This window comes from Gallus gallus, chromosome 2, assembly GCF_016699485.2.
Source record: "Gallus gallus isolate bGalGal1 chromosome 2, bGalGal1.mat.broiler.GRCg7b, whole genome shotgun sequence".
NCBI lineage: Eukaryota > Metazoa > Chordata > Aves > Galliformes > Phasianidae > Gallus > Gallus gallus.
In genome coordinates, this window is record NC_052533.1 from 57,489,796 (window position 1) to 57,516,751 (window position 26,956).

The 26,956-nt window shown below is 42.2% G+C and overlaps 1 protein-coding gene across 6 annotated transcripts in view; it reads left to right on the forward strand.

The window, feature by feature from the left end:
* The first annotated feature begins 688 nt into the window (after nucleotides 1–688).
* KIAA0319 (dyslexia-associated protein KIAA0319 homolog) overlaps nucleotides 689–26,956 on the forward strand; it is a 50,844-nt gene continuing 24,576 nt past the window's right edge. For 3 of the 6 annotated variants that reach the window (XR_006937226.1, XM_426033.8, XM_046933905.1), the window contains exons 1-9: nucleotides 689–846; nucleotides 8,624–8,780; nucleotides 17,780–18,516; nucleotides 20,878–21,061; nucleotides 23,396–23,500; nucleotides 24,047–24,144; nucleotides 24,536–24,623; nucleotides 25,111–25,203; nucleotides 26,452–26,584. Coding sequence is in view for 5 of the 6 variants with exons in the window: in XM_426033.8 (XP_426033.5) it covers nucleotides 8,732–8,780; nucleotides 17,780–18,516; nucleotides 20,878–21,061; nucleotides 23,396–23,500; nucleotides 24,047–24,144; nucleotides 24,536–24,623; nucleotides 25,111–25,203; nucleotides 26,452–26,584 (1,487 nt within the window). In the remaining variant the exon portion in view is untranslated. Of the gene's footprint in view, nucleotides 847–993; nucleotides 1,262–8,623; nucleotides 8,781–17,779; nucleotides 18,517–20,877; nucleotides 21,062–23,395; nucleotides 23,501–24,046; nucleotides 24,145–24,535; nucleotides 24,624–25,110; nucleotides 25,204–26,451; nucleotides 26,585–26,956 lie in introns of those variants that run through there. The other 3 variants (XM_025147640.3, XM_040695414.2, XM_025147638.2) reach the window with 2 other exon arrangements.

Consider the following 26,956-nt stretch of genomic DNA (forward strand, 5'->3'; position numbering starts at 1 on the left):
GCTATGACCAATGACTGCACTGACTTTAAAATGCTTTTCAGTAACTCACAAAGTAGTCCCCTCCATAATTTGATCAGGCACTGAAGTGCGACTGACAGGCCTCTAAATAATTACCAGACTCTCACTACCCATCTTGAAAACTTCAGTAACATTTGGCAGCTTCCAGTCGATGGGGGCCTCTCCAGATTCCCTAGGCTTCTTTCTTCTTCATCTCCAGCAGCAACATCAACACTCCAGAAAGAAAGCCCCTTCTCGGGGTCATTCTTCGTGAGACATCCCTGCTCCGCTGCAGCAGGACACGCCGCGGATAGCCGTGTCCACCCTCTGCGGCCGCTTCGGCGTGCTTAGGGCGCCATTCGGAGCCGGCAGCCCTGCCGGGGGGCGGCCCCACCTGCTGCCCCCGAGCGCGGCCCTTTCCCTGCGCCCACTCCTCAAGATGGAGGCGTGGCGCCTCCTCTCTTCAGTGCTGGCACGGAGCTACTCCACCTCTGTGGAGACGGCGCGGTGCCAATCCGACGTTCCGCGTCTTTTTCCCTTCCCTGCCGCCCGCAGGTGAAGCTCCGCCGCGCCGCGGTGCCTCGGCAGCCTCAGCGCTGGGGCGGTGCGTGGGGTGGTCTTTGAGCGATGAACCTGCGCGGAACGTGGCGACCGCCTCTGGGAGGCGTGCGAACGAACGGCGCTCGCTCCTGAGTCAGCAGCGGCGCGGCGGTGGGCGGCACGTCGCCGCCGGTTCGTACCCGCCGAGCCTCCCCGGCCCTCCACCGATAACCCCCGGCTCCTCTGCTGCTCACCCACAGGAGCGACGGGGCGGCGGAGGCTTCCCCGGCAGCTGTCCGCCGCCGCCAGGTAGGCTGGCTGCCGCGGCCTCGGGTGTCGGCGCGGAGGGAAATGGGCGGCAAACGGAGCCGGGCGCTGCCCAGCTCCCGGCTGAGCTCCGCGCTGAGCGCTCTGTAGCCGCTCGCTGCCGAGGGGCCGGGCCCGCGGGGAGGTGCAGCCCGGAACTGCCCCGCCGGCGGCCCACATCGCGGGGTGGGAAAGGACCGAGGGGAGGCAGCGCCTCGGCGCTGTTGTGAGCATCGCGCTGAAGTGCTGACGGGACAGCGATAATTCGTTCTTGAGGGAGTTGTGCCTGTCATCCCACCACCGCCAGCCCGCCGGCAAAATGTGTGCGTGCGACCTGTTAGGCCGGGAGCGTGAGAAGAGACGACAATGGGCTCGGGGCTGTATGGGAGGAATGCAAATGTGGCTATTTAATTTGCAGGTAGGCTTATGTATGTAGCTGAGTATGTAGCTAATTCTGATTTAAGCTCGGAAACCAAACCTTTATGTCGTCCTCTGCGTACGTGTATTTGGATATTTGGATATCCAAAGTATATAGGAATATTTTTCCTTGCCAAGTTGTTATCCTGTCTCCTGTCAACATGTGTTACAGCCCAAGCCTGTATTTGTGTGTGAGTGGAGAGCATGGTGCTCATGTTTAGTATGCGTAATGCTTTGTCAGAGCATGTTAATAAGCAGCAGAGCTTAAATTGAAGAAAATCCTGCCACTGCAATTTGGGGAGCTATTTACATTATGTTTGTTTGACAGGCTCATTCCCTTGACCACCTTCAGGAGTGAATGGCTCGAGCAGATAACCTTTGAACAAGCCATGTAGTTGAGGGAACAAAATTAAGCACAGGCTGTGCAAGCTGGTTTTCACTGTAGTCCTCCCTAATCTGTTTGTGCTATAGGAGCTCTCTCATACTGAGTATAGTATATGACAAGATACTGATGTTGATACAGTATACTGGCTGTTAAACTCTTCAGGGTAGGTTCTGTGTGTGTTTTGTGCGTGCCTTTGCTTTTATGGTATTTTATAGGACTCTGATGCTCAACCTCACAACTCTAACATGTTTGTTGTGTTTAATATTCCTGGTGTTTTGCAGGGTATACTGTTGAAACTTATTTCATTGTTAGGCATTGTCTTAAGCCAAATCTACATCTTAAAAACCCAGGGTGGTGCAAAGTTAACAGATGATACTGTCTGTACTTATTTTGGTAACTGAGGTCCTGAGGATTGAGCTGCTCAGCATATTGCACATCAGACTGTGTGTCTGAGTGGTGCACGTGTGTACAGACCAATACTTTTCCCTTAAACACAGGGCAGAGGCAGTGTAACCTGGATTTTGCATGATTGAGGCTAATTGCAGTCACGTTCATGGCCTGTAGAGGAGGCTGTGCTCTAAGATGCTCGCCTGCCCAGCCTCATCTGCTTCCAGCTTTTTCTGCAGGATATATTGTGTTGGAGGAATGGAAGTGCACTTCACTAATGCTTCAGTTTCCTTGATTAAAAAAACACCTGTAAGCACGATTCTTTTGCATAGTCATTAGTTACCTACTAGTGAGCTATGATTCTATCAGTTATAATGATTACATAGAGTGAGGAAGTTTTTTGTGACGTGGAGGGAGCTGTAGCTTACTTCAGTTTTGCCTTATTAGTTTTTGATGCTGTCTTAGCAGGAAGAGATGGCTACTAAATGCAGTGGTGTAGAAATGGGAGAGCTCCAAGTCTTCTCACTAACAGGTGTCTGAATCTGCTGGTGTCATGTCCATTGGGAAGAGTTCAAAACTATCCCAGCAACTGTTTCAGGTGGGGGCCTTCAGACCCTTTCCATCTGAATAACTGTTGTGGGCTTCTTTACATATTTGTATTACAAAGTTAGCTTTTAGATCTTTTCTTTAAACAAACAAACAACAACAAAAAACAACATGGTGATGCTTTTTTGCTTCTTAGTAATGCCACTAAATGCACGTGTTTAGTGGGAATTTGGCATTTGGAGACTGGTCTGTGATGAAGCGCTGTATATCCAAACAGTTTCCAATTTCAAGGCTGTAGAACAAGTACAGAACCACAGTAATGGATATTATACCCTCAGGGAGAAATCCTTCCTGCTGTCAAGCTTTCAATTTCTGTCACAAACTGTCTTTTTGAGCAAATTTATAATATAATTCAGCTGCAGGTACTGTTTTTCCATTTAAATGTCTGATTTTTTTCCTAGTCAACATCAGGATCTGACTGTATTGAGTATTTTTCAAGATGATATGAGGTTGCAGTTAACAGATATGAATTGAGTAAATCATGCTGAAGATATTAATGGAGGTATCCTGATGTCAGTTTTCAACTGGTTGGCCTCGTTGAAGAGATGGTTTAATGACTGTTTAGTCCTAATAGTTTCCTGGAAGAATATCTGTTCTCTATGTGCTTTACTAATTCTTCTGCATGTTACAAGGAGTTTCACTGGTTAAATATAGATAGACTAAAAAAAAGTGCTCAGTCATTTAAGTGGGGCTGTGAATGTTTTTATGTTGGTAGGGTGTTTGCATGCATTAGGGTGAATTCACTTTTAAACTGAAGTCTGAAGATTCCTTTTTTTCCATTATCTTTGCATATACCTATTTTCCATGCAGTCTTTTTTTCTACAGACTGCGTTGATGGTGTGACAGGAGTGCTATCTTTAATTATGGATATTGGGTGATGTACTTTGGGAGAAGGAAGGAGGCCTGTGGAAATTCAAATTGCAGTTCTGCCTCTTCTGATATGGCCATTTTCATAGAAGTGGTATACGATCATCTCAGTGGCTTAGGAGTCCTGTTTAAAAAAGTTGAAGGCTAATAGTGGATATAAAACTTAGCACGGTCATGTGGGTGAAAAGACTTCCTTCCTACCTTTTTTTGACCAAGGAAATGAAATACTTCTGCCTTTGCTCTTCTTTCAACACACAAGCTTTCAAACCTATAAATGGACATATATCATTCATCTGCATTAAGTCTTTTCTTAAAAGCAGTAAAACAGGAAGGCACAAAGAGTGTCTCTATACCTCATCTCCAAGATCTTGGCTTTTCTGGCCATGTCTTCTTGTACCCAAGCCACCATACATGACTTTTTTTTTTCCCTCCACACTGCAAATGATGTTATCTCAGGCAGTGGCTGGATGTTAAATACTCTAATCTTGGAAGTGGCTAATTAGCTTTGTTGACAATAGTACTTGCATTGTTTGAGCCAGTCTATCAATCTGTGAACAGCCATTGAAAGCTATCACAAATTAGTTGGACTTAGGTAACTTGAAAGTCTGCTTTGATAACACTATATTGTTTTAATACAAAAAGATTACCTAAAATCCTTGCTCATCCGTTTATCTTCAAATGTCAACTTATTGTTTCTTCTGATAGATGCTGTATTGCTAATTGATAAAGACAATGTCAGTCATCTTCCACAAAGGTGATAGAAGCCATAAAATGGAAAGTTTTCATTTCAAGTGAAAAGGATTCTAGAGAGCTTTTTCATTTGTTACAGTTGGAAAGATTAGTGCAGTGGGAAGGTGATACAAGAGTGAAATGGCAAAAGGGACAGAAAAAGAATGGTCACCCATCTCTGAAGATCTAGGCTTACAGGGGAAAAACTCCACAAGGGAGAGATCTCCAATCAGAGATCCTTCCCCAGTGGCAGTCAGCCCTTAAATGAGGTCTAAGAGAGGTGCAGCCAGGCTCCATCCCTTCCAGTCACACAGGTGAACTGCCTTCACCTGTGCTCCCAGGGCTGACCCAGTCCTTTCCCCAGGTGATCAATCAGTGGTTCAGGCTGTGGCTCAACAGTTCCCATACGGTGTTAAAACTTGAATTTTAATGAGTAGTTTCGTATGTCTTTCCCAACAATGTTTGTATTATAAGTAGTATGACATGTATAATTTTCAAGTGTTAAGTACAACAATTTAAATTGCACTGCAAAATAAATAACCCATTTTTTTTCTACAGTTTGTGTGGCTTTTGTTGCTTTGGATGAAGCTGTAAACAAATGTTATTTCAAGACAACTCATATTTTGTGGGGCAGCCAGCCTTTAATATGAAGATACCAGGTATCTGCAGTTTGCTTTGATCAGCAGTATCAGATCTGATATTCTCTGTGTTGTGCGTTTCTAAGGTCAGCGTCCAGGGTTTCTATGCAGTGTATTTACAAACCTGGATCCTCCAGATCTGCAAATGCAATGCTTTGATGTTTAGGTAGAAGCAATGTTACGAGAAGAGTTTGTTTTTAAGTGTTAGTAATAAGGCTATTTAATAACTGCTATTTTAGATGTGTATTAAATAGTAATACTGCTATTTAATAGAACCATCTACAAAGGGTCACATATCAGGAGTGGTATCTCCTAAATCCTAGATAGTGAATTAAATGGGACCATAACTTTGTTCCATGAAATTCTCCTTTAAAAAATAAAAATAAAAAAATAAAGATAATATTTCAGGTATTTAACGTTAGACTGTGATTCTTGTAGATTCAATCTGTAGGATTTTCTCTGCAACAGTCAGAGAAAGAAACCTTTTTTCTGCTAAAGGCTGAGATTTCTCAATAATTACGGTAGTTCAGGAAATGGCACTTAGAGGAAAAAATATGAAAATACTGAGGACTGCAGTGCCATGGTGGTTTGAACCATTAAATAGCCCCTTTTTATATACTTTTGAGGGCTTCTACTCCCAGTATGGGGAAAAAAAATACTCCGAGATTCAAGTTGATGTAGAAGCAAATTTTTATGTTGTAGTTTTAGATGACTAGTATGGTCATTTTTTACCATGAACAGATGCAAAATCATTCTTATTCTGTGCTTTTTATCAGTTATTCTGTCTTGAACTGTCTGAGTGTCTTTCTTCTCCTTATACATAGGTTGCTCCAGAAGTACTGCTTTCTATATATTTCCATGGAAATATATGGAAAGTACTATGAAGAGCACAATAACACTACTTGATAGAGTAAATTCTCAGCTACAAAGCACTATTTTTTAACATAGTTACCACCATTAGGTATGTGTTTTCACCAGTGATGAACTAGAGCCTGCATGCCACTTGTAAAAATCTGCCTTCCAGAGTGTGGCTTATATTTCACATTGCTGTCACCACTGCTGAAACGCTCCACCCACCACCTCACTGTGCTCACGTCCACTGTTTGGTCTCCATCAACATTCAGCAAGCATCAAGGTATGTCAGTGGGTGCCATTTTATTCCACATAAAGGAATTCAGTGACACGTTTTTGCTTCATATGCACTTCCACATCAAAACCATTCTGCCACACTGCCCATCTGTTGGGCATCGAAATGTAATGGAATGTCAGCAGGAAGATTCAACCTCTACTGCCATAGGAAGCGTTAGTTTCTGAGCAGCCCTCATAGTTTACTGAAGTTTCCCAGAGTGCTTTAATGCTCACCTGCGAATGGTACCTCATAGTTGGACTGTGCTGTGTGCTGTTGCTAGCTTTATTTCTTGTTTTCTGTCTTAATGATACTTACACCAGGAATTGGACTGAGACCATACAACACCATTGCACAGGCCTTCAGACACCTGCTGGACAACGACAGCTTTAAGCTCTCTGAGCTTGAAAAAGATACCACCTGTTTGCTAAGTCTGTTTCTTTTTCCATTCAAAATTCAGAAGTAATGTTATGTACAGCAGTGGGATAGTTGTTTGGAGGTCTGTTTTCTAGCTGTAAAGATAAACAGTGAAAGAAGATGGATAGAGAAATTCTGAAATGTCTTTCATGGGAGTCTCAGGAACGGGTTTGATAGCAATCCAGAGAAGGATTGAAGGATGTCTTGTCTCTCAATTCCTTCAGGCTTTCACTTTGCAGGACTCATTTCCTTTTGCTGCAGAGCACCTATTTGATTGATAGCAGAGAGAACTGATATTGATACAAATAATGGCACCGCAGTTTCTCAGAAGAGCAGTTACCATTTGTTGGTTTTTTTTCTTTTTCTTCCACACAAATAATTCTTGACATCTTATAGCCCTGCAAAGTATCTCATCTTTAGGGATTCTACTGTTTTCTGTCTTCACAGCAACTGTAATAAAGGCTGCTTAAATATTTTTGGACAAAATTATTCTTTCCAAAGAGCACTGCTGTTTTGTTGTTACTTGTCCGGTTAGTACCACTTAGCAGTTGGATGGTAAATGTCAGTGGAACCCATGGATCATGCAGTCCATCCAGTATAACATGGCAGGATATTTTCAGCTATTTGTTTTTTTCTGTTTTATCACCATTAGCTTGCTGCTAAGGTCCTAAGCTTGACCAAGGGAATTGATTTGGAGTTGGACCATAATACTGCTCTAGATCTCAGCCTTTGAGAAGACTTGTGGGAGCCCCTTTGAATAAAGCAGAGATGTTTACAATCACATCCTGCATCCTGTTGCTGCAATAAAGAACTTGCCAACAGTAGTCATGGTTCTGTGTTTCCAAGTATAGATGCCTAGCTGTAGTGGAAATGCTAAGTCACAGCCTGAACCAGTGATTGAGCACCTGGTGGGAAGGCAGGGCCCACCCAAGGGAACTCAGGTACAAGCAATTGCGAGCTGGGCCAGGCTGCACATAGGCCACAGGTTGAACGTCCCTGGCCTAGTGCTAAGCCATTTCAGTAGTATTCTAACTAGGTCATAAATGGTTTGGCTTTAAGAATAAGAACTTTGGGGCTCTTTATCTCTTATGAAAACCATTAACTTTACAGCTGGTGGAAGGATAGAAGAGCAGTTGGGGAATGAGAAATGTCAGAAATGGCCCTTTTGCTTAAGAGTTTCTCACAGACCTAGTACCTAGAGGAATCCTGGTCCTTTCTAATGTGAAGTCTTCCTAAATTAGTCCAATTCATTTCTTGGCACAGGAGTCCAGATATTAAGTCAGTAAAGAACCAAAATAGTGCTTGAAGCATTGTAGAGATACTGTGTGGTGGAGTGGGTTTGTTTTTTGGTTTTTTGACAGTTTTTTTTTTTTTTTAATTTTTTTGTGCTTAGAGGTAAACTCTAATTGTGTGGCTTAAAAAATAAGAGACCAACTTTCTCTTCATTGTTCTGACTGCTTTGCAGCTGCCCTTAAGAAAGAGTCTTCTGCTGTTGTTGGTTAAAACAAAGGTTACAAATGTCAAGTTACATTTTAAAGGAAGTATCAGTTTTTTGGGAAATTAATGCTAGTCTTTTCTGGTTTTTGCAGAGACCTTGCTGGAAGCCTTATCTTTTTGTACTTGGCATTTGTTTTTAAGGCTGTTTAATAACTGTAGCTAATGTGCAGGGTCTGTGATGATTTTTTTTTCCTGCTTTAGTATTTGTTGCTTTGGCTCCCTCATTTGGAAAACTTGATGCTCCTTGTCAGGATGCTACCTTTGGAATTCTGGATAAGTTGCATTGCCTTGATAACTGGGAGGGAATAGCTTGAATGCTACCTTGAGAGCTGACTTGACACCATGTAGATTCTTAGTATGGATGATACTGTCTGTGGTTCTTCAATTAAGAGTCCCTGCCAGTTTCCATTTAAATCCTCACAGAAAACCAGGATCTGGCTATCCAAATGACTGGCCAGAATATTTGTGGTTTTGGAGGTATAGGAGCCCAACCATGCAAGTCTATCTGGAATGTTTCAGTATCTCCAGAGAATGAGACTTCCAGGTCAGTAATTTGTTCTGTACCTTCAGCTTGCTTCATCTACTATATAATCAGTCAAGAAGTCGGGAAATAATAATGAAGTCTGCATTTAACCTGTCTATTTGCTTTTACAGTAATGTTCTAATTAATGCTCACATCTGACACATTTCTTCCTGTCCTGTTTGTTGCAGTGCTTCACAGCCGTAGCAGAGCATTAAATAATCTTAGAGGAACCCAACATTAAGTGATTTCTGCACAGCTGGCCAGAAAAGCAGTTGTCTCTGCCTTCTCAGTGCAGCATGGCATTTGGACTTGGTGCTTTTTGCCTGTTACTATGGGCAATAACAGGTAGGAGCTTATTTCTTTTGTTTCTGAGTCACACAGAGTGAGTGAAGCAACTGCTTCTGAAGTGTATGTGGACGAGTAAATAAAATGTGAATAAGGCAAGAGTTAGGAAGCCTTGTAGCTCCTCAGTGAGTTCTCACCAGTACAGCTTCGTATCTAGCTGTTCATTGCTGTGAGGGAATGCAGTTTTGGGTAGTTGTTTGGTGTCAATTTCAAGAGGACTGGAATTTGGAAAAAGGTGGTTGAGGGGGATAAAACATTAACTACAGCTGCACTGGTAGCTGTCTTGAAGTAATCGTTAAGAAAGCTTTTCAGGACAACATAGAGCTTAATGTAGGGTTTTTTGTTTATTTTGGGTTTTATTGGTCAGTTTTGTACTAAACAGTAAGTATACCCTTTTGTAAATAATCACCTGTGTGATACTGCTATGGACCCTGTAGCAGGTACTCAGTGTCTTGAGGTGGAGAAGAGAGGGCAGAGGGAAGTGGGGAAACAACCAAAAACCAACCAAATAAAAAATACACGCACACTCTTCAGTAGAAAGTAATAATGTGCAATAAATGCTGAATATTGGCCGTAAAGAAAGTCATAGTTGCATGCTTTCATTAACGTCAGTTGCTAGCAGACTGGAATATCCTCCATGTGCATATATAGAAAGTCTTGTTTTCCTTTTATGTCAATTTTGCTACCTCCTCCTTATTTTTCTGAGATAAAGACTACTTCACTGAAACTGCTGACTGTAGTCCAAGCCTTTTCTTGTATCTCAGGTATGAGTGCACACAGTTCAGGAGCTAATATGTGATGCCTCCCATTTTGTTATGTTGACCTGCAATGACAGAGATGTATGTTGGTGGTACAGCAGTAGAGGTTGAACCTCCCTGCCAATATTCTGCTACATTTTGTTCTCATGTGACAGATGGCAGCAGAGGGGCAGTCTGTCAAAAATAACATCTGACATGGAAAAGCATATGAAGCAAAGGCGTGTCATTGAATTCCTCCATGAAGAAAAAAAGACACCTCTTGACATTCCTCAATGCTTGCTGAACGTTTATGGAGCCCAAACAGTGAAGTGGTGGGTGGTGTATTTCAACAGTGGTGACAGTGATGTGAAAGGCAAGCCATGTTCCAGACAGCCATGCACAGATGTCACGCTACAAACTGAAGAGTGTCTTGATCAGCTTTTCTGTTTGAACTGGCAGAGGAATCTGTATGGGGTTGAATATCAGCTTCAGTGCATTGGATACAATGATGTCAGAAAGAACAACGTATGCAGGTTTGTCCAGACCTACTAAAACAGTATGAGGCTGAAGGTGACAGTTTCCTGGATTGTATCATTGCTGGTGACAAGATGTGTTGTCAGCACTGTGAGCCACAGTCAATGTGGCAGTCCGTGAAGGGGTGGTGTGAATTCCCCATTGAAGTAAGAAGTTCAAGATGTAGCCCTCAGTAGGTGAAGTGATGTGCACTGTCTTTTGGTATAGGAAAGTATCAATCCTTCTGGATTTCCTAGAACTCTGACAAACCATCAACTCTGACCACTCCATTATGACTCTTGATTAAGTTGAAGGCTTGAGACAACCTTTCTCTTGTGATACAATAATGCCAGACCCCATACCAGTTTGAAGATAATCCATCACATTGCCAATCTTGTCCTTCCACACAGTATGTAGTCCAGATTTGATGCCTTCCAATATCCTGTTGAGGATGTTGTTACTCACAGAACCCATCTTTCATCAGCCTCGACAGACCATTTTCCTAGCAATGACACTGTCATAGTGGCTAAGAAACAGTGGATCAGCTCTCCTGGTGCAGATTTCTACAAACGTGGTGATATTTCCATCTTGATAACTTGCTGGTATTGTCCATCCATTTAAGGTCAGCTCTGAACTGGAAGGCATATGCTGTTTTCCATGATCTGTTTGATGAAATATGTCAGTAGGTGCTAACTGTTGTTACATCGGAAGAATGTTTTTTGTGTGTGCATGCTTTAAGGTGATTTGTCTCAGGTTCAGGAAGCTGCATGATGGGCATTCTGCAGTTTTTTCTCTGTACTTGATATTGTGCCTCTAAAGGCTATTTATTTTAGGAAAGGGAAAAAGCAGTGCTGATGGAGGGAGAAATGCAGGAAGGAAGGAGGAAGCTTAGGACCTCCATCACTTCCACATTTTTTTAAAATGCCTAAAAAAAGGCATCCTTTTCCACAGGTAATGAAGAAGCAGATTTAATATAAGAAAGGCCTGACATTACATCTTTGAGAGAACAGAAAAACAGACTTATTAGTGAATATCCTCAGAAGAATACTGAATAATATGGTCTAGTTTTTCAAAAGGAATTAATGTGGGCTACTCAGTACAAGAGACTCTTCAGTATTTCCAATGAGAGGTCATAGAAATGGTGAAGGGTCTGAAGCATCTTGCCTGTGAGGAAAATTGAGAGAGCTGAGACTGTTCGGCCTGGTGAAGAGAATATTTGTGGGGGGGAGGGGGAATCTCTGGGTACCTGAGGCATCTGGGTGCGCAGAGAGGCTGTGGAATCTTCCCCAGAAGCCACCTGGACATGAGCTTGGGCACCCTGCTCTGGGTGTCCCTGCTTGAGGTCTCTTCCAAACTAAACCATTTTGTAATACTCTCTCCTCTTACTAGCTGGCATTTGTCTGATGAGTTTTGGCTACTGTCTGAGTGGTTTTGATGTAAAACAAAACTAGACCTTTAGGCAAATGACCTAATGGATATTCACATTTATCGGTGACTTTGACTAATCTTTATATCTCTGTTGTGATTTAACCTTACAGGCAGCTCAGTACCACAGCCACTTACCCACACTCCTCAAGTGGGATTGGGAAGAAAATAAGGGAGGTAAAACAGTGAAGTAGATTACTAGATAAAGCAAAATCTCTGTGGGCAAGCAAAGCAAGGCATTTATTCACAGGCAGGTACATTCTTCCACTTGTAGGAAGGCAGGTCTCATCACATGGAGCAGTTTCTTAAGAAGACAGACACCAGTACACTAAATGTCTCCTTGCTTCCTCTTTTTTTCCAAATTTTTTTTTTCCAGAGTATAACATCATTTGATATGGAATATCATTTGGGGTCAGCTGTCCTGGCACTGCCCCTCTCAGCTCCTTGTGCACACCCAGGCTCTCTGCTGGCAGGGCAGCATCAGAAGTAGAAAGGTTTGGCTCTGTGCAAGCACTTCTCAGTAGCAATTAAAAACATGGCTGAGTTATCATCACTATTTTCCTTACAAATCCAAAACATCGTATGAGCCTGTATGGAGAAAATTAGCTCTATCCCAGCCAAGACCATGACCCTCTCTCACTCAACACTTCATGCAGTACAAATGTCTGACTTCCTGGATCTATGCATGTAGCTCATAATTTCTACAGGCATTCCTTATTACAGAGTTTCATTCCACTAGATTATATCTATTAATTGATGAAATTTGCTTATATTGGAAAAGATTTAAATTATAATTAATAAAGTTAAAATATATATACTTTTTTACTATCTGTGAATAAAGACTACAGATTTAACCTGCCCTGCTAACTGAACTGGACTTACCTATGCACAGATATCTTTCTCAGAGGGAGAAGATGCTGCTTCCCACAAGAGTGACAGTTTATTTTGCAGCTCAAAATTCAGTCCACTTCCCCTCTTGAACAGGTATATGCTAAGCTTGCACTTAAGGCAGACCTTGCATAACAATGTTAATGAAATGCATTTGTGCATCTTTAAGAAAGCTCTTCTGGCTGAGTCTCAGATTTAACATAGTATTTGTTTATACTGTGGTGCTTTCTTCTTGGATTAGCAACTCCAACAGAAGCACAAAGATAAATTAGAAGGTAACTGCCAATATAGGTTTTGTGTACTTAAGCCTTTTGTTTTCTTGTCCTCCATGCGGTCCACTTATTATTATGTCACATCTCAAGACACCACTTCATATCCCTTTCTTTATTTAGAAATACATTCTCCTAGACTATGTTGAAGGCCATCATTTTTTAAACATGCTTGGCTACTGCTAGTCACAAGCTTTGTGAGGTAGAAGGTGAATAAATATTTCTTCCCATGTACACACCAGTGAACCACAGGCTCAGTGTCAAAGGATTTTTTTTTTTAAAGCATCAAAAACACTTAAATGTTAGCCAAAACCCACCACACACAAATGCCTCTAAATAAGAGGGAGGAGTAGCACAACATGGTTTAGTTTGGAAGGGACCTCTAGAAATCATCTGATACAGCTCCCTCTGCTCAAGCAGAGAAACCCAGCATTGGGTGTCCAAGCAGCTTTTGGAAATCTCCAAGGAGAAGACTCCACAGCCTCTCTGGGCATGTTGTGCCAATGCTTTCTCATCCACACAGCAAAGAAGTACTTCCTGGTATTCAGAAGGCCCTTCCTGTATTCTTGACACTAGGCACCACTGAAAAGAGCATGAGTCCATACTCTCTGTTCTCTCCCTTCAGGTATCTATAGACATTGATAAGATCCCTCCTGAGTCTACTCTATGCGAAACAGTCCCAGCTCTCTCAGCCTTTCCTCACAGGTGAGATGCTTCAGTTCCTTCATCGCCATTGTGGCCCTTCTTTGGACTCTCTAGTAGCTTCGTGTCCACTCTTTTGTGGAGCCCAGAACTGGACATAGTGCTCCAGGTGCAGCCTCTCCAATGTTGAGTTAGAGAGGAAGGGTCATCTGCCTTGAATACTTGGCCTGATGCAGCCCAGGATATCATTAGCTTTGGCAGCAAGAGTGTGTTGCTACCTTGTGTTCAACTTGGTGTCTACAAGGACTCCCAGGTCCTTTTCTTCAGAGCTGTTTTCTATCTGGGGTATTCCCTGTATGAGCTTATGTCGTATGTTGTTCCTTCCCTTGTGTAGAACTTGACATTTCTCTTCACTGAACTTCATGAGGTTCAGCCTATTTCTGTGGCCTGTGATCCTACGATATATCAGGCACTCCTGCCAGTTTTGTGCCACCTCTAAACTTGCCATGAGCACACTTCTCTCCATCATTCTGGTCATTAATGAAGATACAAGATTTGTATTGATTTGCATTGATCCCTGGACTACGTTGTTTGTTACTGGCCTCCAATTAAACTGCACCAGTGACTGCTACTCTCTGGGCTATTCAGGCGGTTTTCAGTCCATCTCACTACGTGCTCATTCAGCCCATACTTCATTAGCTTTGCTATGAGGGGGACAGTATCCAAAGCCTTACTGAAGTCTGGGAAGACAGCATACACTGCTCTCCCTTCAACCATTTGGCTTTTAGTTTGATTATAGAATCTTATTATGTTGATATGGTATGATTTCTCCTTGGTGAATCAATGTTGACTGCTCCTTATGACTTTATTGTCCTTCATGTGCTTCATTCATATTGTCCTTCATTTATTGTCCTTGGTTTCCAGGATTATCTCCATCACCTTCCCAGACGTTGAGGTGAGGCTGACTGTCCTGTAGTTCCGTAGACCCTCCTTGCCGTTGCTGTAGATAGAAGAGGCATTTACTTTCTTTCAGTCTTTGTACACTTCTTCCCATTGCAATCAAGCAAAGACTATAGATAGTGGCCTTAGAATGATATTTGCCAGCTCTCTCAGTTCTCATGAGTGTATCCCATCAAGGTCTGCAGACTTGCATATGTTCAGATTGCTTAAGTGTTCCTGGACCTGATCATCTATCAACAAGAGTGTATATTCCTTGCCTTTTCCCTAGACTCTGAGACCCTGGCCTCACAGGGCTTTTTGCTGTCCTGTGTTTTTTCCCTGCTTCATTCAGTAAAGGTCCCAAATTTTCCCTAGTCTTCCTCTTGATACTGATGTACTTGAAGAAGCCCTTGACTTTCCTGTCCAGATTAAATTCCTCTTTTAACCTTAGCTCTCCTAGCTTGATTTCTGCATGCTCCAACAGTGTCTCTGTATTCCTTCTAGATTACCTGTCCTTGCTTTCACCCTCAGCATGCTTCCTTTTTGTGTTTGAGTCAGGAGCTTGTTGTTCATCCATGCAGGCCTTCTAGCATTTTTGCCTGGCTTCCTCTTCACTGAGATGGACTCTTCTTGAGCTTTGAGGAGGTGACCCTTGAATATTAACCAGCCTTCTTGGGCCCCTCATCCCTGCAGGATCTTATTCCACAATGCTCCTCCAAACAGATCTTTGAAGAGGCCAGTCTGCTGTCCAGAATTCCAATGTTGTGAGCTTGCTATTAAGCTTTCTTTCTCCCTGCTCTGAGGATCCTGAATTTCACCATCTCATGGTCACTGTACCCAACGCCTCCTCTGACCTTTGCATTCCCAACAAGTCCCTCGGTGTGAGTGTGAGGTCTGGCAAAGCACCTCTTCTTATTGGCATCTCTTACTTTGGAGGAGATAGTTGTCATCAATGTACCGTAGGAAGTTCCTTGATTACTTCTGTCTGGTGTGTTGCCCTTCCAACAAATAATGAGTTTGTTAAAGTTCACTGTAAATCCTACGAACATAAGGTTGCTGTCTGTAGAGGTTTTCATCCACTTGTTGTCCTAGTCAGGATTCATATAGCAGCCATATGCTATAATGCCACCTTTTCCTGCTCTCTCTTTTATCACAGAACCGACAAGGTTGGAAAAGACTTTCAAGTTCATCAACCATCTGCCTACCATGTCCTTCAAAACAGTGTCTAAACATTCCTTGAACACCACCAGGGTCAGTGACTCCACCACCTCCCTGGGCAGGCCATTCCAGTGCCTGACTGCTCTTTCAGAGAAGAAGCATTTCCTGACATCCATCACTAGTTACATGAGAGAAAAAGCTGAGCTCCAGCTCATAATAACCTCCCTTCAGGTAGTTTTAGAGAGTGATAAGGTCTCCCCCGAGCCTCCTCCAGACTAAACAATCCCAGTTTATAAGGCTTGTGCTCCAGATTCTCACCAGCTTTGTTGGCCTTGTCTGGACATGCTCCAGGGCCTCAACGTCTTTTTTGTAGAGAAGGGTCCAAAACTGAACACAGTATTCAAGGTGCAGCCTCAGCAGTGCTGAGTACAGAGGTGCAATTTCTTCCCTCCTCCTGCTAGCAACACTATTCCTGATACAATCACAATCCATAAGCTCTTAGCGTGCTCCTTGTCCATCCCCAGGGTGAGCTCCATGCATTCCAGCTCACATGAATGGCTGCTCCCCGCCCCCTTGTTTTCCCAGCCTGTCTTTCTTTAAGGGCCTGTTATTCTCTTTTGCAACATTCTACTTTCAACAGCTGTTCCACCATGTCTCTGTCTTCCCAAAAAGATTTTAGCCCTGCTACTACATGCAGATCTCTTCACTCATCTTGCTTAATCCCCATTCTGTGTGGGTTAACATACAAGCCCTTCAGAGAAGAACTCCAGCATTTTAACCTAGAGCTCCTCTGGGTGCCCTGTCTGAAGCTGAGCAGTTAATTAAAGGAATGATTTGTGATGGCAGTTTGGAGTCTTTGCAAGGGTCTCATATTCTTGGAGGTGAAAGGGACTGTGGAAGAAGATGTTTTTTATTTTTCCTCACCCCAAATAGCCAGCTCTGCAAAAGCGTCATAAAGTCTCACCCTTTCTATTCCTCTACTATGTTACCCGAGCAGAGTGGAGGGGAGAGAAGTCAGTGGCTGAATGGTGAGGTGTCCAGTCAGCTTGTGTAGGGTGTGTGTACATTTTGCATTGAATTTAGCCTACATTGCAAGCTGTGCGTTCATTCCAGGCAATGTGATGCTCCACAGATAGTTCAGTAGTCATATATCCTGTCTATATTGATTGTGTGTTGTGCAGGAACGTACTGCAGTTCAGCCCAGAGGTGAGTTAACTGTTGTGTGGTTGTTGGATACCCTTGCACGTGTACAAGGAGTTACTGCATCTCCTCAGGGCTCTAAGTCATGCTCAGATCTAACTCCTACTGCTGGCCTGTCTCTGTTCCCTGATTTCACTTTTCTTCCCCATCAGTTCTACAGATCTGAGCTGGAATCTGTTAGTTAAACAGTCTTTTTTCCTATGCTATCACTAATAATGCATTTTCTGCCAGCAGAACTCACTTAACAACTGTGTTATGACGTGCAAGGCAGGCAGGTCAAACACTGTCCTCCATTACTGTGTTAGTTCCACAGTAGTGGCATCATGTTTTCATGGCTGAGTTAGCAAACCTGATTGAAAACAATGCTAAAAAGAATGGGTGGCTTTACTCAGCAATTTTTTGAAGCACAATCAGATTCTTCAAGTTGAAGTTTGGAGAGAGGGATTTTAAACAGCAGTTGTCACATACGGAATAAAAAGATGTAGAAAAAGATATACATCATGTTGATTAATGCTCAATTTAAACACTTCACACTCATGGTCTCTCATGTTCTATGAAAATAATTCTAGTATCATTCAGTCCCTTGTGGTGGAGGTGTAAGTATGCTTTCTATGGGAGCAAGCTGTTGGGATTCCTCATAAATGAATATGGTTAAAGCTGCAGAACTTGGGGAATCCCCCTCCCTGTCTCTGGAGCTTTTATATTTATTCCAGCAATGATGTTAATGTGGGAGACCTTTCATGAAGTTCAAGTGAGATATCTGGTGTCTCAAACGTAAATCCTAGCTGCTTTCTTTCTCAGCTGGAGCAGTGACATGTAACTGCCTTTTTTTTTTTTTTTTTAATAGCAACTTTTGCTGTGATACATGTTTTTGCTCACTTTGCTCTGGGTGTAGTGGAAGTACCGCATTATTTTTTTCCTCTTCCCTGCTCTGTTCTTGCTTTTAAGTATCCACAGCTAACTTTGATCTCTTAGTGATGGCATTTGTATCAAATAAATAAGAGACTTTGTAAAATACATTAAGGTCCTACATTGAAAAATCCCACTAAGTACAAGTACTGCTGCAAATGAGCATGCTGTAAGAAAAGAAGTGGTTAAAAGCAATGAGTTTATTTAAGTTGGGTACCATCTGCCTTTATCTTGTCTCCTGTCTTAAGCCCCTTTGGGTTATAGAAAACGATATGTTTTTGTTGTAGTGTTGTGCTTCATGCTGGTGTTGTTGTTCCAGGTACCTACTGTGAGCAGTGCAGAGAAGGAGCCACGTATTCAAGTGCAGTAATATCTCCCAACTTAGAAACGACTAAAATTATGCGAGTTCCTCACGCTACATCAGTGTCTGAATGCATCACGGCATGTTGTGATCTCTCTGGTTGTGACTTGTCCTGGATGTTTGAACAGCGTTGTTACATTGTGAACTGCCAGCACAAAGAGAACTGTGAACCTAAAACAATTGAGACTGTGAAGTCCTATCTAATATTTGTGCTGAGACCTTCTCAGAGGCCAGCCTCACTGCTGGGATTTGGGCAGGTGATCCCAAGCATGGTGCACTCTGTGGGACGTCAGAATGAGCCATCTGAGGAAGTGTCTTTGCTTGGCAAAGAACTCAGCCTTGAGGAGATGCCTGAATACATAGATGATTATAAAGATTTGGAGCAGGACCCCTTTCAGGTGAGCCTCAAACATGAACAGAAGGAGAGCACGGATTATGCTGACTGGGGCCTGATGGTAGCAGGTGAAAATGGTTTCAACACTTCAATCAGCGACAATGGAGATAACCAGGAAGAGGAAGCTGGAAAGGTTGAAAGCCTTCTAAGCAAAAACAGATCTGAATTGAGCTCTGTCAGTGAACACTCCACAGAGAGGCTGCCTTCTCTCCCAGAGATTACACCCTTCCCTGGAAAGACATCTGAAAGCAGAGCAGCTGTTGAGCTGCTTACACAGCCTGCCAATGCTTTGCAAGAAAAGGTATGTGTGCCCCTTGTGAAGCAGGCAGGTGAGGTCACTTGACAGTTGTTTTGTTCAACATATAAAACAATCTTGTTGTTTTGTAACATAACTCTGAAACTCAAGTGAGTTACAGTCCATTACAGCACAGAAAAGACTAAAGAGGAGAGGATTGTCTTAATAGGCAGATGAATCACTGAAGCACACTTCTCTTTCAGATGATGAGGAGCAGAACTGTTTCAAAGACCTTGTAGGGTTTCTTTGGAAGTATTCAGATGACAAGGCTTGAACCTGGTATAAGAGGACTGGTTTGGTGTTCTGCCCTTCTGTCACTTGTTGTTTCAATTACAAGTCGTAAGCTTAGCAGTGGTAGTGGTCCTGCCAGCATCCAAAGGCCAAGACCAGTAAGCCAAGTTCCTCCATCTATCTGTTCTATAGGATTCATGTTAGTAAATGCCTAAAATGGTGTTTTAGATATAATGGTGCTGAATAAATAGCTTTTATAATGCTTTTAGAACATGAAAAAGGGGCAAGGTATCTAAGAAGGGACAGTGTTGGTTGTTTTGGTTTTTTTTTTGGACCACAGTAGGATAAACTGGATAAATTTCTGTTCTCAGAATCTTTTTCTAGTGTCTGGTAATAAGAAAAACCAAAGTTAAAATCTGTTAAGTGCTTAAAACCTAATGTAGCTATCTAAGAAAGATGCACCTATTCCCTGTTTATCTCAGCAGCCTTGATCAGTTCTAAACAGTCTTCGGCTCCATCAGAACAGAATGGGATTAGTGGGAAGGTTGAAACAGGCTGTAAAGTCAGCACCTACTGTGTTTGTCCTGCCTCAGAGGAAATCAAGCAGCGTTGTTTGGATTTCCCTTAATTCCAACAGGTTTTGTAACCAACAGCTGCCTTTCTCTTGCTGTAAAAATGCCAATTTTTTATGCTATTGCTGCAGGGAAGAAAAAGATAAGTGAAGAAGGCAACTGAGGTTCTTGGAGGGAATTATTGAAATAGTAGAAGTGTGTGTGTGTGGAAAACTGCAGGTTTATTAAGACTTGAGATGCAGTCTAGCTGAGATACCATCACAGCCTGGAAGTAGGAATAGATGATCCCCAGAGGTCCTTTCTTACCTCAGCCATTCTGTGGTATGAGTGTGCATTTTACCAACCTATTTAATCCTGTACTTTGGCAGTAGATTAGGTACAAATGATAACAGTATTTCACAGAATTGTAGGGGCTGGACAGGACCTCTACAGATCATCAAGTCCAACCCCCCTGCAAAGCAGGCTCCCTACAGCTGGCTGCACAATTAGGCATCCAGGCAGGGCTTGAATATCTCCAGAGAAGGAGAATCCACAACCCCCCTGGGCAGCCTGTTCCAGTGCTCCATCACCCTTAACTGTGAAAAAGTTCCTTCACATATTGGTGCAGAACTTCCTATGCTCCAGTTTATGGCCATTTCCTCTTGTCCTGTCCCCACAGACCACTGAAAAGAGGTTGGCCACGTCCCTTTGTCTCCCACACTTAAGAAATTTATAAACATTAATCAGATCCCCTTTCAGTCTTCTTTTCTCAAGGCTGAACAGACTCAGGTCGCTCAGCTCTTCCTCACAGGGGGGATGCTCCAGGCCTTTCATCATCTTTGTGGCCCTCCACTGGACTCTCTCTAGGAAATCCTTGTCTTTTTTATACCAGGGAGCCCAGAACTGGACACAGTATTCCAGGTGAGGCTTGAATAGGGCAGAGTAGAGGGGGAGGATCACCTCCCTTGACCTGCTGGCCACACTCCTTTTAATGCACCCTGGGTATTTGCTGCCTTCATGTGCCACACACAGTAGCCATAATAGGGAAAATGTTCTCCTCTAGATATAAGGTCAGAAGTAAGTCTTGGTGGGAGCAAGTAAGGAAAATATACTGTCCCATTCAGACCATGTTTTTGGAAGGTGATGGAGCCTGAGAGAAGGGAGGGGTGATGGGCAAAGCTAACACAGTGCTTGGTTATTCCTGCATAACTTGCTATGTCTTTCACTGCAGTTCTGGATCACTTACAAGGGTGGTGGGTGAGAAGAACGTTAGTGTAGAGAGGTTTAGGGTACTTCATTAGAAGCAAGGAAAGAAAAAAAATGAGTGAATAACCTGTCCTTTTCTGCATCTGAAACTCGGAAAAAGATTAGCATTTATGACAAAAAAAAAAAAAAAAAAAAACCACTCCTTATTTGATAGATATTCTTTATGAATAAAACCTCCTGACTAAATAAATTAGTAGGTGAACCCCACATGCTCTTTCAAGAACAGCATACCTGTAAATCTGTAAAGACAACTTTACATATCTGTAAAACTGTAAAACAACTTATTTAAGAAATTGTTTCCCTATAATTCATTTTTCAGGTTCCTCCTTATTCCCCTCCATCAGACAAACTGGAATTCTCCCCAGATGTGTCAGACAAAGCCCAGACTCCTACCGTGGCACCAGATAATGTGACTGAACATGGAATCATGCTGCTTCCCAGTAACACTGCGCCATCTGAACCCATGCAGCAATTTACACCTCCTGCTACTGCTGCCAAAGCAGGTAATGTTTCAACATAGCAGGAGATCTGAGTTCCTTCTGGACGGTAGGCAGGGAGGGCTTTAATACTGTCAGGCTTGCATCCTTTTCTTACTTATGAGCTCTGTTCAAATGCAGTCTCATCCCACCTTAAGCATGAAGTAACACTTCAGTAACACTGGAAACTCCATCCCCTTTAGCTGGTTACTTCTGGAGCGAAATTCTGATCAGCTATAACATCAGTGGGAAATTATAACTCAAGCAAATACAGCTACACAAAAAGCAGAGATTAAGAGAATTTTCTTAATGAGTTAATTTCTATGTTGGTGAGAAATACCTAGGACTTCTTGGAATTTCACACAGTCTCTTCTAGCCTTACTGTTGTTTTTGTGTGGCTCCAGAATACTACTCCTTCTCAGAAACTCTTCAATAGGGTTCCCACAGTGTGTAGCTGTCAGATATCACACAGGAATACAGGTGGGACTTGAGATAGCTCAGCCCTTAACAGGGGAGAACATGGTCACTTCATCCTTAAAAAAATGTTTTGTTATGATTTCAAAGCTGTAAGAAGGTTTATAAGACTTCCAGCTGCAGAGCAAAAAGTTGTTATTTTGAAAAAGATGTCTTTAACTGCTCTGCTGTCTGTAATTGTGTTAAATTCTGCGTGTACGTTAGTCTATCTCCTTTCTTCTGGCGAGTTTCTCACCTTTTTTTGTATCCTGGCAAAGGATTAGAAGGGCCACAAGAAGCATAGAATCATAGAATCACCAAGGTTGGAAAAGACCCACAGGATCATCCAGTCCCACCATCCACCCATCACCAATAGTTCTCACTAAACCATGTCCCTAAACACGATGTCCAAATGTTCCTTGAACACCTCCAGGGTCAGTGACTCCACCACCTTCCTGGGCAGAAGCACAGATGTATGTTCTTCTGTACTTCTGAGGGATGTATAGAGCTAATCACTTTGTTTCCTGGTAGAATGGATCTGATGTGGGACATTCCTGGCACCTTCTGCCAGGACCTGGCTAGCAGGATGTAGACCTACTAGCCAGACAGCAGTAGGAGGTAATGGAAAGAGATGAGCTGCAAGAGGGTTCTTCTCCAAGACAATGAATAATCATTACCTCTGAGGGTTGACTGGGCAGCTCCTCCCTCACAGAGGGAGGCCGAAGAAGATTCAGAAAAGGTGCATGGAAGAGGCAGCTGAAGGGGAAGGTCGTGATGAATCTCACTGTAAGTACTGCTTTGTACAAGGGTTGCCTCAAGTTTGTGCTCAGCCTTACATCTCAGTGTAGGAGGATACAGTCTCTCCTTCTCTTCTGGTCATCACCATCATCTGCCCATTTTAGTCTCATCTCATGTGGAGGTCAAAAGATTTTAGAAGCACAAAGCTCCACTCTGCTGATGGCTAAGTCACCTGCTATGAGCAATTCTAGAGCCTTAAATTTAAGAAGCAATGACAGAAGATGTCATCATGGCCTCTTCACTTCATCCCTGTTTTGACCTGTCATCTGCCACTGCTGAGTTGTCTCTTGCTCATCTATTAAGAGTTTAAATTGGATGTTTAGATAGTATTGAGTGTTGCCTTTGGAGAACTTTTGCTCTGTGGACTCCCATTATTCAGGAACAGATTTAAAACCTTTGAAAAACAGATCTGTGAGAACCTTGCTTGAAGTTGTGCTTTGGTAAGTTTCTGTTGGAGAGTGGGTTTGTGGACTTCAGCATTTTTGGAAAAGGAAAGATTTTTCACAGATAAGAACTACTTCTGGATGACTTGCAGGTTGAATGTGCAGTTTAGCTATGAGATAACTCTTCTGCACTAGAAGAATTTTTGGAAGTGACATAATGAGCTGGGCACTTAGGTATGCCTACCCAAATGCAACACAAATACAGAAGTAGTGCTTCCTGATGGAAAAGAGGCATTAGTTTTAGGATGGACTGTATTAATTTAATGAACTTTCGTGGTGTTTCTTCTGAATCTGATGGTCTTTTTGTACTGTTTATTTTTGAACTCCTGTAATGCCAGCAAATTAAGAAAAATGTGTAATTCTTTACGCAGAGCAAAGTTAACTGTGCTATATCAGAAAAGAAATCAGAACTCATCTGTTTAACATAGAAAAAGGTGAAATGGTAATTCATGTTTAGGGAAGAACAATTATCTGGAATAGTTCAGTAAAAAGTGAAGTAGCCATAGTCATGATTATAATTACTATTTGATTATGTATCGGGGAAACTTTTTTTTAGTTATCTTTGCCTATTTGTCAAATTTTGCTTACTCTTTACAAATAATACTTGAAGATATTGAATCTATACCCATCCCGTCTTTTAAAACATAATGTTCTCATTCTGTCTTAGATACAGTAAAAGAACTTATTGTGTCTGCTGGAGATAACGTACAAGTGATGCTACCCAAAAATGAGGTTGAACTGAATGCTTTTGTTGTCCCACCACCACCAACAGGTGAGTTAAATAGTTTTTCTTATCTCCTCCTTGTACTTTTTTTTTTTTGTGAATCCAACTGCTGAGAGCATTTCCTTTTTTGAATTTCACACATTTTGAAATGGCTTGTATTTTCAGAATCTGAATTCATTAGCCAAATGATTCAACAGATACCTAAAGATTATGTTGCCCAGGCTAAAGCATCTTGCTGTTAAGCAGAGAGGGGAAAAAAAAGTAGATTCTGAACACATTGACCTTAAAGCCACCAGATTCTGAGCTATAGTGGCAAAGAATACATATTTCATAGGTAGCCATGTAAAATGCATTCACTTCATGTGAAACTGGATTTTAAAGTTATTTATCAAGACTTATTGTTGCTATTTTAGCGAATTACAGCGTACTATGGAAGCATAACTTGTAACACTTCATTTTTCTGTCTCAAACAGTAGCGCTCCTGATTTCCTACTATAGCATTTTATCTGACTGGTAGTGAGCTTGATTTCTTTGTTTCCTGGACTTATCTAGAAGGGAAAGCTGATTATTCTTCTATTGTGTTATTGCACTAAGAAACATCCTACAGCTATGAATGGAGATTAATTAGTCACCCTGCTGACTATGGTGGTGAAATGGAGCGCAGGTACACCCGGACACTGAAGCTCTCTCATGTAAGCGAACTGTAAGCTCAAGCTTATGTAGTTTGTTCAGTTCTTTCACATGAATTTAACCTATGATGAAGGGTGCCTTTATTTGAGGAATACAAATTACTGCGAGTTCTCTTCACTTGCATGTATCACCAACTCTTCCATAGACCCTCAGAAATGCCTTCTTCAGAGTGCCTGCATAAATTTCTAAGATAGAGTAACAATTCCTAAGTGTTTGCTTTGTGTTCCTCGCCTCTAAACAGAAACCAGTGTTTCTTATGCGTGGGTTTATGAAAGGAATTCCAGGTTTCATATGTCCAGATTTTTCTATGTTTACAATATGATTGGCAGATTATGTGCGCATTGCATCTGTATATTTCACCATGTAACTGGATTTGTTCTGTGTATGTCTCAGTTGTCAGTGGGACTTTACGCCTTCAAAGTGACAGTTTCTGGTGAAAATGCCTTTGGCGAAGGTTTTGTAAATGTCACTGTCAAACCAGGTAAATCAGTTGACTAAAATAATTAATTTCTTCAACACAAGTGGTAGTACAGCATGCTTATGTAACAGTCTGTCTTCCAAGGGCATCTAGAAGTCCAGTTATGCAGAGATGTATTTCATGACTTTCTGTCTTTAAAGCATTTTAAGGAGGTGCAGCTAAGGATCCTGCCTAGCGTGTGCAAGGCCTGAGGTTGTATCATGACAGCTTTTGTGATCCCCTTTTCTGCTACAGCAAGGATCAGGCATTAGGTGCTCAACTGGCTGTAACTGCAAGTTACAGTGCACAGGTCTTCCCTGAGTTATACCAGATGGAAGGGGCTGCAGCAGAAGCCTGCTGCTCTTCAGTAACCTTTTGTATACCTTGGACAGAAGATGCTGCAGAGCTGTTATTTTTAGATTTAGATTACTGGGGACTGTTGATCTGTAGAGTTAACAGTTTATCTTTGTCCAGGTCATCACAATTTTTTTCAATCCTGTCTTTCTCACAGCAGTCAGAGTTAACCAGCCACCTGTTGCTGTTGCTTCACCCAAAGTACAAGAAGTTTCTTTGCCTACAACTTCTACCTTCATTGATGGCAGTCGTATGTACTTGCTTACACCCTGTATTTTTAATACATAGTTAAAACACTGTTTATCAATAGCAAGTGGAATTCTTTCTTTTCATTCAATGCACAGAAATTCCCTGAATCATTATTTACGTTGGGAATTTGAAGGCAGTTATAAATGGTTTTTAAAAAGGATAAGTTAATCAGATGTGTGAGATTTAATGATATTCGTTACAGAGTGAGCTGCCCTTGGAAGATTTTTAGTTTCTGATGTTTTTAGGTACAGAAGATGAGATTGCTTGATTTTATATATTTGTGAAAATACGGTTGGCACATCAAGACAACAGTGCTAAAATGCAGCCTTCCACTTGTGACCTGAGGTACTGTGTGGCTGTAGAGGTTATTTCTGTACTGCCTGGAGTCCCTGTTATAGGCCTCTGTGCCAATCTGGGTCCATGACATGTCATTTTGATTACCTCTCCTCTGAGTTTGTTTTAAAGTTAAGCAAAGGTTTGTTTTTGTGTTTACTAAGAACAAATTGTAGAATGTACAAGAAGTTGTAGAATGCCCCATCAGACTACTTCCAGGTCTGGGGCCCCCAGCACAGGGAAGTTGTAAAGCTTATGAACTGAGTCCACAGGTGAGCCACAAAGATGATCAGAGGGCTGCAGCACTTCTATGAAGACAGGCTAAGGGAGCTTTGTTTGTTCATACTGGAGAACAGAAAGCTCTGGGGAGACCTCATTTGTGGCCTTCCAGTATTTAAAGGGAGATTATAAACAGAAAGGAAATGAACTTTATACACAGATAGATAGTGATAGGACAAGGAGGATAGTTTTAAACTAAAGGAATGGATATGTACATTAGGTGTCGGGGAGAAGTTTTTTACTGAGAGAGTGGTGAGGTACTGGAACAGGCTGCCCAGAGAGGTTGTGGATGCCCTATCCCTGGAGATGTTCAAGGCCAGGCTGGATGGAGGCCTGTTCAAACTGATCTAGTGCTTGATCTAGCAGTTGTCAACCCTGCCTGTGGCAGGGGTTTGGAACTAGGTGATCATTGAGCCATTCTGTAGTTCTGCGATTCGTGCACAGAGAGGCTGGCTGAGATTGACTTTACCTTTGGTTGTTATGGTAATGCATTCAAAATGTAACTCATCATCTGGTTCAATAGCTATGGTAAATGAACTGTAGAAAAACAGTTAGGGATCAGTGCATGAGAGACCTTAGTATTCATACAGGCTGATGTTACACAAGGTACTGATACATTTTTCTTTAATTCATGTAGAAAGTACAGATGATATGAAGATCGTGAGTTACCACTGGGAAGAAATTAAAGGTCCTTTGCGGGAGCAGAAAGCATCTGCTGACACACCTGTCTTGCACTTGTCTAACCTTGTTCTTGGAAATTACACTTTCAGGTACACCTGCATGGATGATTTCCTTTTGAGTTTCAGGCATTTCTGTGATGTCAGCTAGATGTTCTTTTTTTGTGTGTTCTTATGCATACCTCCTTAAAGAACTTCATTCTTTTGTATGCTGTTTGCCTTCATTTTGCATAATGAAGGAACATGGGGACCAGTTTGATTAAGAAGTGCTTGCAGTGATTTTGTGACACTGGTACAATGATGCACTGGAGCACATACCTATGCAAATTGAGGTATCAGAAATTAAATGACCTCCCACTTCCTGCAGTAATAACTGCAAAAGAATATGTATGTATTTTTCAGCTTAGAAGTTGGCAAGTGTCCAGGGATGAGACTAAAGTCAGGATGTGAAAGTCATCCCCTGAA